Genomic DNA, 18,212 nt, shown 5'->3' with positions numbered 1-18,212 from the left:
AGACATTAATGTAGAGTTGTAACAAGGGTGGGATGATAAACCAGATCGCCCCAATTGGATTTAGAGGGAAAGAGTCCTATTACAGACTAATTCAATTCTGATGCAGGCACCGAGTCCTTCAAGGAGCAGCCAAAGTTTAATCAGTAACATAATGGTTATTTCGACCTGTCCCCCTTCGCTTTGTTATTTTATGGGAAAGGGGTTATGTGCTGTGAAGCTTATTAAATGCATTAGTTCCTCATTCTTGTTGTGTTCAATGTTCTGTTACTGACCGCTATTGGTCAGATTGTTTCAGGTAGATAATTGTGTCTAGAAGTAAAGTCCAAAATAGCTTCTCAAAAAGTATTACCCAATCATGTAGACAATGTGTAAGGTAAAGCTCTTAATACCCATATGAATCAGAAAAGCTCTTATCCTATATACAAAGTGTGTTCTATGCAATATCAGTTCAAAGTCTGTTAGACAATTTTACTCAGTTCAGGAATGTGATCTGGTTTATATAGCTTCTTGTAGACCAATAACCATACAATGTAGGAATAAAAATAAAAAAACACTGGTAAGCATCCTTTATTTTATGTACATGTTAAAACAAGTAATTTCAGTTAGATGCAAAACAGACATCAAGACTGAACAAACAAGACAATCACTGTTCAATAAACACAATTGATTTATTCTGTATAAAAAAGGTTAAGCTTACAACCAAACTTTTATAAAAAGTTTAGCATGATTAAGTACATCATTACACGTTCTGCAGAAATATACATCTCTGCCACTGTACAAGGGGAAAAAATTTAACTCAAATTAAGAGTTCACAATGTTTCATTTGACTATGTACAATAGCATTCAGTCCTGGATGTAGAAGTCAAATTTTACTTCTGATCAAAAAAAAAACTGAACATTTCCAATCCTCAAAATTGCCTGATGCCTCTTCACCTTTTATGAATAAAAGGCAGAAAGCTGTTGGTAAAGTGGCAGATCCCATGTGGCACATTTTTTAAACTTTTCGCTCCCCACATAGGGAATATAGTAGATTAAACCTTCCCGTGTCAGAAAAGGTCATTATAAAGTCTTTTCATAAATAACTAAAAGCAGTCCAAGAATCTTGGTTGGAGACCAGGGGAGGGGGAGGAGTGGGGGGTGGTCTTGGAAGGGGGAAACAAAATAAATCTGGATGAGAGTCCCTTTTCATAGCCAAGTTGATTTCTCTCTTGCTGTACAAATTCAGCACTAAATGAAAAAAAAAAAAAGTCCTGTAGCCATGATGTGCAAAGAACAACACGAAGTCAGCGAACACCTGCAAAAGATTGAGGAGAGGAGGGTTTTAGTGGAGGAGATCAGGAGACAGGCTGGCGCCAGAGAGGAAGCCACAGTTTGAACATTTAACCAAACACTCATTGGGGGCAAACCCAGTCGTCCAGATGTACACACAGAAGCTGAAACATTGACCTCTTCCCTGCTGGAATATTTGCGTCGCAAGCTCTTTCAGCAGAGAAAAAAAAAAGTCAACCAAGATCTGGACAACACAGGAGACATCACCACCATCCATGGAGCCCCTACAATGCTACACTTCAGGGTGTCTAATGCAATGACACACACATATTTAGGACACCACCAAGCCCCCCAATAATTATAATTAAATGACAGGAGTGTTAAAAGCCCACCAATAGCGAAGAGGAAGGCTCTCTTCAGGTAATGGGGGTTTAATGTAGCAACCTTATTGAATCAATGTAGGTCTCTAAGCGGGGAAAAGGTTAATTATTAGGATAAAAGGAATGGGATTAGGCGCTTTGAGGGGTGGGGGTGTCGTTAATGGGATCTACCAAGTTACCCAGCAATGCAGATGTTAAATCAGAACATTATGGAGGAATGGGAGGGGGAGTCTTTAAACCCAGTCTTCTCCTTGGATCTATTTAACTGCAATGAGTGTAGGCGCCAGTCTGCTGCTTGCACCAATTATTTGATTAAATGCAGCCACTTATTTTAAACCGTAAGAAGCCTACAACAGCACATTTAGGGCATTAGTTATAGAAACTCCCTCCCCTCCTCTTAATCAGTCTCCCAGAACAGAAGGTCTGCAGACATTGCTATGTAAGATAGTATCCTAGACAAAAGTGGATTGGAGGGGGAAGGTGGGGGGAGAGATAATTATGTTTTTTTTTTTTTTCTATGATGTTGGAAGGCTAAAGATACCCAATGGGCAAAAATAACTAGATCAATTGGGTATTAAGCCAAGATACACCCACAGGTTTATTCTTAGATGAAACACATGCGTCTGTATTGTTACATGGAATAAATTGTATAGCCACTTTATTATCGAAGACGTAAGGCACAATTTATTTTAAATACCATATATAAGCAATCACATTTCATACAGTTGGAAATAAACAGACTCACCATTTTGTTTAAGGACAAAGAGCTTTGCTGTCATTCGTGATAAAGTCTAATTCAGACGCCTGAAACGAAATTTAAAAAAAAGGCACGTGTCACTAGATTGCATTCATTAGTGTAATTAGAAGAAAAAAAAGTGCATAAGAAAAAAAAAATAATAATAACTGGAGAATTGTACATCAAGACAGCAATATTGATTTGATTCTATTCGCATCGATCCTGGCACACTGCAGGGTAAGGAGGATTTACCTGCAATGACAGGATACTGATGTCTGTATTTAGGGTGGTCAGAGGCGTCCGGGTGGAAGGTGAATTTGGTCCCAGCCTCGGGTGATGGAGACTGACAATGCTGGGGTGAGAGTCCAGGGCGATCTGCAGGTCCAGGATATAGTCGATGACATGCTGGAGGATTTCCATCTTGCTCACTTTCTTGTTCTGGGGGATGCTGGGCACCAGCTCCTTCAGCTTGGAGTAGCAGTCGTTCATGTTGTAGAGCAGGCTCATCGGGTCCTCCACAGGCGTTTTGCTCCTGGATATGCCCATGGTATGCTCCGTCAGGCTGGCTTTCCGGACAGATCTCACTGGGCTGAACGCTTTCATGGTGCGATGCTGGAGAGTCACTGCAGCTATCGCTTCCCACACACAGAGCGAGACAGGCGCTGCTTTTATCCTCAGGCTGCACTCACCTGCACTCAATGGCTCAGAATGAGCGCACCCGCGCTGCGTTCCGTCCTTATATACGCCCCAGCTGACAAGCAGGCGTTGTAACGCATCCTGATTGGTTGGGCACACTGTTGTCTCTCTTAACCGACAGCGCCCTGCAATTGGCTGGAACGCGGACACTCAGAACGCGAATCCCTTCCGCATTCTAAACCAATTGTTGGCAGCGGAAGGCGTGGCTGCTCCTTCACAGCTGTGCTGGTAAATACCCAGCACAGGGTGCTGCAGGGGTGCTACCCCCACACTGACAGGTCACTGCTTTGTTTGTGTATCCAAGACCATCAACCATCTTCACATTAAAATATAAAACATGTTGTAAGAAGCATATATGTTTAACGCAGATGTGATGTGTTGGAAATAAACCATGCACTGCACAATTCTGCTTCCTCTTAAATAGCCAACTGTGGGTGCTACAGGGATCACGCACCATAGATTTTGTTTTCTTTTCATATGTAGAGAATAAAATGGGGTTGTTTATACGAAGAATACATGTTTAATATACCTGTAATATGCTTAAAGTCAGTGATACATTGTGCTGATTGGCACTCCCCTTTACAATGACAACTCGCTCACTGAGTATTACACAAAACATTCCCAGTTTCAAGGTCTTGAGAAGTGAAAGCAGGCAGGCGATGGCGTTATTTCCCCCCTCTTTACTCTGTATGAGGTTAATCTGATTCCATTTATCTCATGTCTCATATCTCATGTCATGGGTTGACATTGAGTGTCTTTAAAATGTAACAAATTGATGCAGTAATAGCAGTGGTTCAAGACCCTACACAGCTGAGGGAGGATGCATAGCTGCCTGGCAGATTTACTTCTTCAAGGCTGTAAAGGTTGATGAGTAGTTTTGAGGGGTGAACAGCAGGAGGTACAAATGAATTGTCGAAACAGATTAGAAACACGAACTAGCATGATCTTTGTGCATGTGGACTGAACAACTCCAGGTTTAACCCCTTTTGCGTTGCAGGCCTGTCTGGCAGCAAAGGGATTGAGAGGGGAAAAAAATACCAGTTTTAACAATACTTAAATTAGTTCACAATTTTGCATGTCTCAAAAGCATATTGCAAAGTTTCAATGGTGGTGCGGGGCATATATTACACAGAAATCCTCCCCTCCTACCACCATTCATGTTTTGTAGTCAGGAGAAAGATAATAATAAATAATAATAATAATCTTTTTATTTCACATAGTGCTTGTCTCCCTTTGTGACTCGGCGCCTTGCTTCACATATACAATATAGTGTGCAATAAGCAGCATTGTACATATCATTTTTACAAGCACAATTCCCAACCCGACATCCAAATTACATGGTGTATTCCAAATACATACTGTAATACAATTGAGACTGCATCCTATCTCACACAGCCTTGTGGGCGCCTCTCTGCTGTCGTATGTTACATTATGATATGCTGATCTTACTTTACCATATTGACTTTAAAAGGCCTGTGACCTCTACCACACACCTGCTGTGCAAAGATTATCTTCTTGACTATAATTAACATGTAAAAGCCTCTCCGTGTTTCCTGATTTACATATCAGGTAACACTTGCTGAAGATCGCTCTATGAAAAAGCAAAATGTTTGTACTGCAGTTAAGGAATCCAGAGCTCACCAGCAATCATGGCACTGCTCCACAAAGCATATCTTATTCCACCTGCGACCCACAAATCATTTCAATCTTTCTTTTATTCATAACACTGCCTTGTGCTTGAATTAAACTTTTGCACACCTGTAGGCCTCCTTAGAATCAGAACATGCAACTATTTTTTTTTTCTGATGTAGTCTTCTTCAAACAAACACCACTATAAAGAATTATATTGCAGGTGTGTATACAGTATTCATGTAGGAGAACATCAGGTGTTTGCCAATGACCTTTTGAATCAGGAGCATTAACAACAAAAAAAAAGGTTTCCAGATATGATTCACTCTGTAGAATTGCACAAGGAGCCTATGAATATTGAATAATAATGCTAACATATGCTGATGAATTAAAACCTCTCAGGTTTCACGTAAAGAGTGAGGGATTCTGAGTTGTTTTTGCCCACTAATAAATGGTTTTAATTACCGGGTGCAATAGCGGACGTTTGATTTAAAAAAAAAAAAAATACACCAAATACTTTACTTTAATCCTATCTCATCATACCATCAATGTTAAGAATATACTTAATTTGAATAAAGACAGAGTCGCAGAGAACATATGTGCAGTGGCTTTATCCTAATCTATTACTTTGATGGTTAATCGTGTTACAGAGGAAAACACTTAATAAATGGCCGCGATAGATCTTTGTGACTTGTACCCTTTCACATATTAATCTGTTCACTGCCTCAAGAGCCATTCAATGCCTTTTTCATGAACCGCCTGATAATAACATATATAGTTACTTCTGTTTTCTCATCCTAACATTTCATGAACCGTCACTATAAAAATATACATAGCCAGTAACCTCATCACATTGCCTCAACATAAGAAATGATGCCATTTATGTAAAAATACAATAACAAAATCATTTATTTTGCTGACGATATAAAGCCAAATTCCTGCGGATGTTTAAAAGTCACATTGCTGATTGCTTTAATTAATGCTCACAAACAAGTAGTTGTTTCTGACTGCATATAAACACGTGAGCCATAATACATACGTCTTAGCAGGCAGTGTAATGCAATAGAATGGAGCATTAAGTGTTGAGACTTTCTGATGTTGACCAACGAAAACCCTATTTGCTGCTTGAGGTGCAAAGAATATATTTGCTGTCACTTCTGGCGGGGAAGGGGAGCATGGTGGCTGCACAGTTGAAGGAGTCAAAGGACGGAATGGGACATTTGGATCGCGGCCACCAAATCACCGCCGACGTTCGGCCACAGACTGACCCTCCGCCACAGCTGATTCGCCGCTGGAATCCCCGCCGCCAGCCACTCCCAAGGTAAGTTTTATAACTGTTTAGGGGGTTAATTTAAGCAGTTTAGCGGTTAGGGTAGGGGGCTAATTGAAGGGTTTTTGTGCTTCGGGTAGAGGGTTAATTTAAGGGGTTTAGCGGTTAGGGTAGGGGGTTTTAGGGTAAGGTCTTAGGGTAGGGGGTTTTATGGTACGGGGTTTAGGCATTTACCCTAGCGGTGAAGTGGCCGGCAGTGGAAGCGATGTGAGTTGCGGCGAAGGGCCGGCGGTCATTTGGTCGCTGCAAAACATCCGCTAACAAATGTACTAGACCGCAAAAGGAGGCTGAAAATGTGCTGCAGTAATGGCGTATGTTATTGGACATTTACAACCCTGTTTTGCATCTAGCAATGCCTACAATTGCAAAGCAATCTTTTATATGACCCCCTTATACACTGCTTGCAGCTATGTGAAACGAACGATAAGCTAAGTGTATGGCTGTGGGAAGGACATGGTAAGAACTTGTTCTTATGATGTAATGAGATTTTTTTGCAAGTAATAATACTTTTTATTGTGCCAACATGAAAATGACGCATGGAGGCAGTTTGTACATGAGATTTTCATTGTGGGCTGCTTTTGATAATATCTTAATGTACTTCTACTAATGACTTTGAATTCTTAGTACTGTATGTACGTGGTGACTTGTGAAGCATTTTTCTCTCAGTTATACATTTATGATGTAGTTAGGTGCATTAATGTAGCCACCTCAATTGTGAGCCGGGAGACAGTACCCTGTTTGCATAGCAGCCTTAAAAAGGCAGCAGAAAAATGATTGCTATTTTTGTTACCAGTCTAGAAAGCTGTAGCACAGGAAGACAAAGTGATGTGTGTGTGATATCATAGTGTTAATGGATGAGGTGAGAATTGAAACCACCAAACTATATCTCTTAATCCTGTAGACTACACCAGTGTGTCATATCGGAATGATGAGTGACCAACGTATTTCTTTATTGTACCACCCGTACACACTCGGTTTTACATTACACAAATATCCAGACGATTTAAAATACAAGTGGCAAGCAGAAGAGTGTCAGACATGAAAAACACATGGAAGAGGCAGCCTCTGCTATGAAGAACCCCAGTGCATTGGCATGGTAAAAGACACACACACAGACAGTAAGTATTGTTATTAGGGATGCCAGTGTATAGTAATAAGGATGAGTGAGTTTGTTGAGAGTGCGGTGGGGTTGTTGGTCAATAGTTTGTATTCCAGGATAAAAGAGGGCTTTCTTTATAAGGTGCAATAGATTTTCAGTTAACACTTGAAGAGAAGTATTAGAGAAGGCGTTTGGTGAACATTCCCAGGAAGTTACTCATAAATAGAGCTACTGTTGTATATAAAACACTCAACATAGCGGAAAAATACAAGGACAGTTAGTCCTGTGTATGAAGAGGTAGCAATCTAGTCCTGGGTGCCTGAAGCACAGGGAGAAGAAGTCTGGTGTCAAGCCCATGACCTTGTGTATTGAAGGCCCAAATCATAACTATTACACCAAAATATAAAAGCTAATGCATAAAAAGGTCTCAGACATAGTAGAGTAGAACAGTCAAATCGGTAATACAAGAGACTTATGTGCAGGGGAATATATATATTGAAGTAATAATCCCCAAAGAATAGGGCTAGAAGAGTTGAATGCCTGTGACAAAGCTCAGGGACTTTAACCCAGCCAGGGTATAATAATATTTTTCAATTCATATAGCATTTTTCTCCCATTGGGATTTTTTTACAGAAACTGCTCCTGACCCACAGAGCTTACAATCTCTGATTTTTAGTGCCTGATGCCCAAGGTCAAAAGTAGCTGACACCAGGAATTAAACCAGGTTCAGTGTCATTATCAGAGTCAGTGTCTTTACTGACTGAGCCACACTTCTCCCTATTGGCCAGTAATGCCCTGTTCTGAGGGGCATTACTTTTGACCTTGGGCATCAGGCACCAAAAATCATAGATTGCAAGCTCTATGGGGCAGGGACTGTTTCTGTAAAGAATCCCTGCGGGAAGTTCATTGAGTTCCAATGGGAGAAAAATGCTATATGAAATACAATTATACACACACGCATGCGCGTCGCTGTCTGGCTGCTTCCTCCTGTCCAAACACCTCCCCCGTCTGACAGCTGCACTGAATGAATAATGTCCTGAGTTTTGACCAATCAGAAAGCAGGGATTTCAATAATGCCCGGTATTGTAACAGTCTAGCCTAAAATTATATATACACCATTCCGCTGTTACCTCTAAACATTTATACACACACAATAGTTTCCATTATGCAACATGTTCAACGCTTGGCAAGGAAATAAAAATATACTTCCGTATTACTGTGCCATTTCAGCAATTAACCTACAGCTGGCACACGGACGTAAGTATAGGCATGTACCTATACAGTCAACAAAATGTGTCATGCAGTAGGTTGGCTTTACATATATACAGGGGATGTAAATATTTTACTTACGTGTATTGGTCCACCACAGTAGGCACCTTGTCCACCGAGGGAGGCTGGCACAGGATCTCTTCGGAAGCAGAGGACTCAGTTGCTGCTCTGCTTGCCGAAGTCGCACCCCACACTGCCTTGCATAGCTGGGTTATGATTAACAGAGTAAAAATAGGCGACATTTCGGGCCTACCTGGCCCTTCGTCAAAGGGCCTGGTAGGTAGGCCTGAAACATCACCCATTTGTACTGATGGCAGATACAATAGATTTGTTCAAATAAAGGTTGGACATCTTTTTAGATGGGAAAGGTATACAGGGATATACCAAATAAGTATACATGGGAAGGATGTTGATCCAGGGATTAATCCGATTGGCAATTCTTGGAGTCAGGAAGGAATTCATTTTTCCCCTTAATGGGGTTTTTTGTTTGCCTTCCTCTGGATCAATAAGTATAGATATAGGATAAAGTATCTGTTGTCTAAATTTAGCATAGGTTGAACTTGATGGACCTATGTCTTTTTTCAACCTCATCTACTATGTAACTATATATTGTTTTAATTGGATGAAGTAAATAAACACAGTTTTTATTGATGAACCGGAGAGTGCTGTGCACTCCTTGATCTTCTATCAGTATGCTCCTGGGCTTGTGAGGTGATCCTGGCTCTCCAACATGCACGCACTAAGATAAGCACACTCCTACCTGACATGTTTTCAATTTGTTGGCTACTGTGAGTGCCTCAGATATCTTTAGTTTATATATACTTTATGTATATATATATATATATATATATATATATATATATATATATATATATATATATATATATAATTTTTTTAATATTTTTTTTATTTATTAATTTACTGTTATGAATGATAAATAGTATTTATACTCCCAGCTCATTTTATAAATAATTGTATGGGCGCAAATGTATAGCTTTTTTTTTCTGCAGTCCACTTATAATTCCATAATTTGCTGAAAACTGACAGCAGCCATAGCAGGGAATTCCCGTGTTAAAAAAACCCCCAAAAAAACGTTTTGTAGAGTTGTTCACTAAACATTTATTTTCCCCTTGTGGCAACTCTGAGGTTCCAGATTCTTCTACCTCTTTTGGTCGAGTTTCTGTTTCCGAAAGGCCTCAGAGAGCTTCAATTCAGGGTCGTTTTTTTAAAAATTCCCATGCAGAATTCCCAAGGGATTTCTATACATCTTTAGCAGAATTTCCCTAAAATTGCTGCAGACATGTCACCCTCCCTTGCCACGGGGCCTGGAACGCATTGCCTAGAACTGTATTGGAGGTTAAAGCGAGGCAGAAAAGCATGGGAACGGCTGAATTAAGATATATTCAGTGCTGACCACTGGTATTAATGAAAGGTCCTGTTAACTTTACAGTTGTTTTGCAATGTGCTGTGTCCTTGTTGGTATGGAAGTTTGCAGAGACAAAGGGGGTTATTCATTAAAGCGTGATAGTGCTGACTGGGCTCTACTGCACAGAACCTCCTATTCACCTTAATGACGGAACAAAAGTGAGGAAGAAGTGGTACCTTTTAATGGCTAACTAGTGCTTCAAAAAAAACCGCAAGCTTTCGGGGTTACTGAGGTCAATTCTTCAGCCAGATTGTTACAAAATAAACTGAAATGGTATTTTATTTTTTTTGTGTACTGAAAACGGGACTTTAATGGTCCTCAAAGCTTAAGCTCTTATGGTATCACTTCTACTTTCCAATTTGTTTCCGATTTGATCTACTGTAAGGGCCGCACATGGAATCATCCTGTGCCTGTACCTTTAATAAATAACTATGCAAACATCCCTCTTTAGTTAATTAAATTTTTCTAATGGGGAAACCACCAATCTTATTTAGCAAGATGTCTCCATGATGAAATAAAGCAGTTCTCAGGGGCCTCCAACAGGTCAGGTTTTAAGGATATCCCGGCTTCAGCACAGGGGGTGCAGTTGAAGACTGAGCCACCGATTGAGCCACCTGTGCTGAAGCAGAGATATCCTGAAGACCTGACCTGTTGGTGGCTCTTGAGGACTGGAGTTGGCCACCACAGAAATAAAGTAAAAGCAACTACTTGCCTAAGATAATCTCAGCTGTTTTGAACATACTTAATGGGAATTGGTATTTATAAAAACAAAGAAAGAGACAGCGCAAAAAACCTCATTGTGCAATATATAAACAAAATTGTATTTGTAAACTGGTGAGTATCACACGTACATCAATATAGTTAGATTTAAGCAGAACATGTTATGGACATGTTACCAATCTGTGCTCAGGGTACAGGACTTCTAGGTCAGCTGGCTTCTCACAGGTCTCGTGGAACAGCATGCAGGATACAGCAGTCGTCACCGCAGGGGAACTGCCACTCCAAATGGAGAGAACACTCCGATACCGAGTCTCACGGTGGAAAGTCCTATCAACTGTATCCAGCCCTCTGAACACCAGCTTCAAACGCCACACGGGGCGGAGAATGATTCGGCTAGGTATGCCGCTGCAGGGAACCTCACCGTCAGCCGCTTACTCGGAGAACGCTAGACGCACATCCGTGACGTCATCGGGCGGCGTCAGCGTCGTGCGCGAGTGAGTCACTGCTTGAGGAAGCTGGAAGTCCCAAGAAAGTCCCGTATAGTGCCCGCTTACAGTCGCGAGCAATTAGACAATGTATAATATTAAAACATCCAGTATATGGGAATAAATGAATGCGCCCTCAGTCCAACGCGTTTCGTGTTTACAACACTTCGTCAGGGAATGATTGGTATTTATGCCTGAAAACCAGACCACAAACAGCAGTGCCTTAAAAGCCATCGATAAAAACGTTACTCTCAGCAAAACCAAACTGAATGCTCACTCCACATCAGAGTGCGTTGGTGTAGTGTTGGGAGAATTCTTGGAGAGCAGACAGGTGCATTATAACAGCGTGTACCCATTTATAATGGTAATGAGTGTATATATCATATATATAACATGGATGCTATGGCGGCTACGGTGTGTGTGGTGCGTTACCTGTGGCTCACAGAAGGCCTGAACCTCCGCCGCTGGGAGCCTGGGGTGTTCCCGATTCTTATGGTGACAGCGCCTCCACCTGCAAGGGATCCCGACTTGGCAGGATGAACTCTTACAGGAACAATAATAATAATACATGCACACAAATATATGCTAACAATCTTTACTGAACACAATAATATTGGTACCCTGTACCCCACAGTAATATAGCCCCCAACCTGATTCCAACAGTGAGTGTCCCCAGAGTACATTGGGTGCCAGGCACCAATTCCCTGATGTGCCTTTCCCAATGTCAAAGCCCACCCAAAGTCTTGGAGATAGCGCTATCCCGTGGAGTGGTAGTGTACTTGGTTAGGTACCTGCCCGGGGCTCCAGCACCCGGGTAATGCAGAATAACAAAGAGGATCCGTCTAATCCAATGTTGTCGTCCGCAATGGCGTCTGCCTCCCCGTGGGGTGAATTCCGGCGTGGATAATATCACCTTACCGTCTTTACCATTCAGCTGGTCTGGTCCCAGAACACAGGCCGCAGTCACCGCGTGGTGTCTCACCAGTGCTGTACCTGACTATATGCGGCTACTAGGGAAAGGTCCCTGACTATGGGCTTTCCCTATAGCAGCCACAATCTACAGTGAGTCGGGCCTAACTGGGGCGATCTGGCCTAGTCCAGGGGAGCACTGCACCCTGGACACTACCTGTTCCTCAGAGGTCCCTGTTCCGACTGGCGTGGCTCACAACGCGCCAAATGTATCTATCTGCAGAGCAGGAGGATCCAGGAGACCTATTGGCTTTAATGCAGCAGGTGATATGGCAGCCCCAGAGGCTGCTGGGTAGTGTTGTTCCCCATGCAGAGCTTATTGTAATGGCCACCGCTAAGTGCCTGCACTGCGCATGCGCACCATTCCCTCTACTGGCCACCATAGCCTCGGACATGCGCAACTTTAAAGATGGCGACCCCCGATAGCCGAGTGCACCGTGGAGCCTCCGGAACACCAGAGGCTCCCTGCTTGGCTGACCGCAACCTTTCTGCCTCCCTGACTAACAGCAGGTCCGCCTCGGTCCCCGCACCACCCGCAGGGCTCAACAACCTCCCCTGCTGTAGCGGAGGTAAGCGGGACACAGGGGGGAATATATATATAGATATATAGATGTAGATATATAGATATATAGATATACACTGGCGACACACTTTATTCGAGCTCGGCTAGTCCCACGAATTCGGGTATACCCGGGTGTATTGAGGTTTGTGACTGTTTTCTGCCCGAGTATATTGGGTTATTTCCAGGCAGGGATTGAAGCATTTTATTCCCGCTGGCTGCAATACTGCACAGTATATCTATATATACTGCATTACAATTCATGAATTTATGCCATCTGGTAGACACGCGAAGCATTGCAGCCTATTAAATCCTAATCATTATCATTTAACAGATCAGCCGCCCGTCAGCCAGGCATGAACCCAGGCTGGGAAGGCAAACGCAACGGGGCTTGTCAGAGGTGAGGAGCGGCGCATTCCAGGTATCTGCCAGGTACATACTGGGTATTTGCTCGAATAAAGTGTGTCGGTGCAGTATACAGTGGTTGACAAATCACCAAAAAATCTACTCGCCACACAAAAAAATCTACTCGCCACCTAGTACCAAACGTGTGCTGCTTGGGCCAATATTTACTCGCCCGGGGGTTAAATTCACTCAACCGGGGCGAGCAAATGTATAGGTTTGTCGAACAGTGGATATATATATAGATATATAGATCAAATGGAAATATTACTGTATGCTCATTTGTGTGTGTGTCTATATATATATAGCATAAAGCAACTGTAAATATTCCTGTATATTCATTTGCATGTCTTAGACAGGTCTGCAACCCTGTCTTTCACCATTATCACCCAGCACACAGCACTTCCACTGCAGCAAGGGATTCTGGGAAATGACATGCAAATGAGCACACAGTGCCACCTTTTATCTCAAGCTTACATTACATGAGCAACCCTTAGCCAATGCATGCTGCTTTAGACACAGCTTTTAAGCAAGGGCTTGGGAGATGCAAAGCCAGTAAACCCACTCACAGACATGTTTCAACCTTGATAGCTTTGCATCTCCCAAGCCCTTGCTTAAAAGCTGTGTCTAAAGCGCAGGTTTTAGGGGAATTTAAAATACCTCCGCTTGCCGGCAAAACAGGCCGGTCACGTGAGCGGTTCGCCCAATGAGGGCGAACCAGCTCCGTGACGTCACTGGCCCGCCCCCGGCCAGTGACGCGCCCGCCCCCGGACCGCCCCCTGACGGCTGCTGAGAGCGCTTGCGGTAAGCAACCGCAAGGCCAGGGAAAGCACTCTCTTTCCCTGAGTCTCAGCGCGCCTCAGCACGCCAGCGGTAAGCGTGTCCGAGGCCTAAGACATGCAAATGAATATACAGGAATATTTACAGTTGCTTTATGCTTTACTGTGGAGGGTTTTTGTCACTTTTTTTTTACCCACCATAACCTTAATAAGTGTGTGTGTGTGTATATATATTATATATATAGTCAAATATATATATATATATATATATATAAAATAGCTGTCTCTTTCTCTCCAATATGCATTGTACTTAGAAGAAAGATTGCTGCAGCACGAGCCTGTGTCGGATCGGCTGGGTTAACTTAATATAGTGCCGGTGAAGCTCTAAACTTCACTAGTAACCAACAAGTCTTTCACCAAAATGTATTTTTTTATTTTCTTCTTTAATTGGCACTTGGAGGCAGCCGCATATCATTACGGGCTGACCGCGAAGTCAAATATTACTTTATACTGTCAATTTTACTTTTTTATTGGCCTTCAGCTGCAGGAACAGAAGAAGCCTCTGTGAAGGCATTGTGAGTATTGATATTGTCCTGGATATGCCAATCTGTGGGTGGTGCTGTGCATTGAAAGAAGCTCTTATATTGCTCACATATTGAGATCAGGGGGAGGTGAAGCTTGTTCACAGATTGACACAGGATGGTTTGCAGCCATCTGAGGTCACAGGCAGGAAATAGAGCCTGGGATCTAGACGAGCTTCCAGCAGCATGCCTATGACATGTCACACACACACACACACACACATCTCTATCCACTCTCCTTAATGTTTGCTGTCACTGCTCAGTAGAACAGATTTTGTTGTGACAGTGTTTGTAGGCATGATGTTGTCGCCTGACTGTTTAAGGATGGAGTCACCGTAAACAAACATCTTCCTATTCGAGCATTAACATTCAAGCAATCTTGGCAGCGCCAGCCAATGTCCCTCTTAGTATCTGACATCCAATCTACTCTGCATTGACTGCTCCATGGTGCATACAGGCTCCTGGCAACACATGATCCTGCATGTGAATGGGCAATCTGAGCTTCGTCCTTTATCCTGCAGATGCAGGAGGTGCACGGAGGTCCTGATCACATCATTACGTACACCTTTCATTCATTAACCCTGTCAGTCCAGGGATGGCCTGCAAAGCATTACTAGGTATCACATCGCATGGAAAGGATTAACGTGGTGTAATCCTCCAGAGTAGACTCTTGAAAATGCATGCAGAGCGCAGGAATCCTAATTGGTATCACAGATCTTTCCATTTACCTTTCCCCCATTAATGTGTTACAGGTTTCAACCCTGATTTATTTATATAGCACCATCCATGTACATAGCGCTTCACAGCAGTAATACACGTGACATAATATTAGAAAATAATGGGAATAAGCACTTCAGACATAAAAGTAACATTAGGAAAAGGAGTCCCTGCCCCGAGGAGCTTACAATCTAAGTGGTAAGTAGGGAGAAGTTACAGAGACAGTAGGAGGGTGTTCTGGTAAGTGCGTCTGCAGGGGGCCAAGGTCGGTGCACGTGAGATGTATAGTATCATCAGCATTGCTTGTGATTTCAAGGGACTATAAGCTTGTTACTGTTCATTGGACCTCATTTACTTTAAAAAACAAAACACATATTTAAACAATGTGAACTATGAGAAAATAAAACAAGTTCAGATTTTAAAACTAAAGTGTTACAGTTACACTATTACGCCTTGCATTTTGCCACTTGCTGCAAACACAACGAGGGATTATTGTTATCTGATCATTGCAAAGTGGAACATGATTTAATGGCACTTAAGACTCATAAAAAAAATTTGCGCAGCTCAAGGGATTTCTAAAAAAGATCTCCCCATTTACATATCATCACTTTATTTAATGCAACTGACAATTAGTTTATCCATGTTCAAGAAATGACCTGAAATGCCTTTCATCTATATTTAAATCTATGTCCCTTAATGCTAATATAATATACCATGAAGGTGCTTCCCGATTGTCACGTGTATCACTGCTGTGAAGCCCTATGTACATTAATGGCACTATATAAATAAAGGAAGGGAAATCCAGGGCACTTCGGATTTTAGAAATGAAATTTATTTTGTCAGAGTGCCTCTGACAGAATAAATTTCATTTCTAAAATCCAAAGTGCCCTGGATTACCCTGCCTTTGCTCATACGTAGGAATTCTCCAGACAGGTTTTGCCCTGAACCAAGGTGCACCAGTACCAAAACGCCAGTATTTTTGCTGTTATTGTATTATTTATGGTGTGCTAGACTGAATCTTTACTACACTATATAAATAAAGACATACATATATACATCAACGGGACTAAAGCTAAGAGCATTACAGAGGCCCCGCGTTCTCCAGCAATTAATTTAAATGTTGTGGGGAAGAGCACAGGCCCTCTGTAAGCGCTGGCTCGCTTCGGTGCCCATAGAATTTTTTTGCGCCCCCCAGCTGTAAAATATCTCTACTCAGATCTTTCATTTCAGCATAAAGGCACTAATCCAATCAGACCATCTTGGATAGGCAAATATTGATTTATTTCTTCCCTGCCCATGAGTTGGGAATCCAAATCGGTGTTTATGTCTAATTATATTTGTATAACAAGGGGAGAGGCGCTATTCAAAATAAATTCTAGTTGCCTTAAAGCTGCAGTTCATGCTGTCGTTTTACATTTTTTCTTTTTCATTCAATATGCGCAACAATACAATCTATACACTGACAAGTGATTAGCCGAGTTGCTGATCGATCTGTTCTCCCGATCGCTGAAGATTTGGCTCAAGGTTCACTAAATGCATCCTGGGTCCTCTTCTGCTGCACTGACAGCCAAAGTTCTGTGAGGAAGATCATGTGACCAGGCAGGCACTAGATTAAATTGGTTCACTGCTAGAGTGGACAGGGCTCAAAAAGGTGATGCTGTTTCAGAAGGGGAAGGGAATGTGACTTTGTAAATGGTTGCTATAGGAACAAAAATGCTTGTTACATTAGAATACATTAAAAATGTATTTACATAGTTTTTTCACATAGTACAGAACTGATTTATTAAAAAAAAAACTAAAAAAAACCACATAGGATATTGCTTGAACTGCATCTTTAAAAAGAGCAAGGGAGTATGTAAATACAGCAATACTGTAGTTTGTCTTCTGCACTGCTGGCATGTTTTATTCAGTTTCATCCATTTTCTAACCCCTTTCTAACCCCTTCAGTTATCTGCAACATCTCATGCACGTGAGAGGTTTTCGCAGCCTTAATAATATTAACACTTTTTCTGGCAGAGGTTTTTCATCTCATTCATTACCTTAGTTCAGTTTCATCATGGTGCGGAGGTAAAAATCTGATGCATTACTTTAGCCAGACCCAATGCATGTTTGATTTTTCACAATGAATCTCTTCCGTGCTCAAGACGCATTTCTTTGCACCAAAGAGATGATATCTATTGTCACAGAAGAGTTAAAGAAATGTAGTGTGCATTTTCGGCCATTACATGAAGAGTTTGCATGAGTGCGGTTCCCGAAGCAGATCATTTCCCCCCATAACCCAAACCCTTGAGTGGAGACCTATTGCTTTGTAATAAAATGAAATATTGTGCAGGTGATAGACGATTAGCTCTTTCATTTCAGCAATTACTGAATTGTTTCTGCAGTGCTGTGCAATCCCCTCCCTGAAGTGGTCAATACAGTGGACAATTGGTCAATACAATGGTCTTCATTAAAATATCACAAGTCAGTAAAACCGCACCAAAATATAAAGGGTAGTGACTGCAGCATTAGATTTAATAAAGTAAAAATACCTCTTAAAAATGATGCCTTCTTTTCTTTGATAAATCAGGGTGTTTTTTTAGCATGGGAAGACTATAAGCTCTCACGAGCAGGGCCTTCATTACCTCTTTGTATCTGTTTGTCCTCTCTTGTATGTAACTGTTTATGTAATATACATAACAATGTAACCCATTGTACCACGCTGCGGAATGTTGGTGCTTTATAAAGAAACGATAATATTAATAATACGGCGGATGATAAACCCTTACGTCAGAAATCATTTCGTGTTAGGGGGTGTCAGTTACACAATAGAAAGCAATATCTCCTTGCAGTAAAGGTCATATTTATTATGCGGCGCTATATAGGGTACCCCTCCAGCACTGGACGACACCTTATTGGGCTGCGCCACACACTTGCACTAACTGTAATGGTGTCTAATGGAATATCACCACTTCGTAAATATGGGCCATAGGCTGAGTCATTATACCCAGCGTCACGCCTGATGTGACAGCAACTGCAATTGACGTGAATCGCGCTTTGAGAACTCCCAGCCCTAATGCTTTGCAATCTTAGCCCTTGCGTGCCTCTTGCCACAGACTATACAACAATAATATTATTCTTTTACATTTTAATGTGGGGTATGCACCAGTATGGACCCTAGAAATTG

The 18,212-nt window shown here is 41.9% G+C and overlaps 1 protein-coding gene and 1 long non-coding RNA gene across 3 annotated transcripts in view; one reads left to right on the top strand and one right to left on the bottom strand.

The window, feature by feature from the left end:
• The window catches only part of LOC142493765 (uncharacterized), an 83,163-nt gene that overhangs the window by 5,001 nt on the left and 59,950 nt on the right, over positions 1-18,212 (top strand). The window contains exon 1 of one of the 2 annotated variants that reach the window (XR_012801205.1): positions 6,967-7,158. The exons of the other annotated variant lie outside the window; for it this stretch is intronic. This is a non-coding gene — a long non-coding RNA (uncharacterized LOC142493765). Of the gene's footprint in view, positions 1-6,966; positions 7,159-18,212 lie in introns of those variants that run through there. 2 annotated transcript variants of the gene reach the window in all.
• Positions 650-3,108, bottom strand: ID2 (inhibitor of DNA binding 2). The gene is made up of 3 exons (XM_075598314.1): positions 2,638-3,108; positions 2,395-2,453; positions 650-1,294 (listed from the first exon to the last, which is right to left on the bottom strand). Exons 1-2 carry the CDS (start codon positions 2,986-2,988, stop codon positions 2,403-2,405), a joined length of 402 nt encoding a protein of 133 aa, XP_075454429.1. The 5' UTR covers positions 2,989-3,108; the 3' UTR covers positions 650-1,294; positions 2,395-2,402.

Source organism: Ascaphus truei, chromosome 4 (genome assembly GCF_040206685.1).
Source record: "Ascaphus truei isolate aAscTru1 chromosome 4, aAscTru1.hap1, whole genome shotgun sequence".
NCBI lineage: Eukaryota > Metazoa > Chordata > Amphibia > Anura > Ascaphidae > Ascaphus > Ascaphus truei.
The sequence above is the reverse complement of the archived record's forward strand: the minus strand, read 5'-3'. Positions and strand labels throughout refer to the sequence as shown.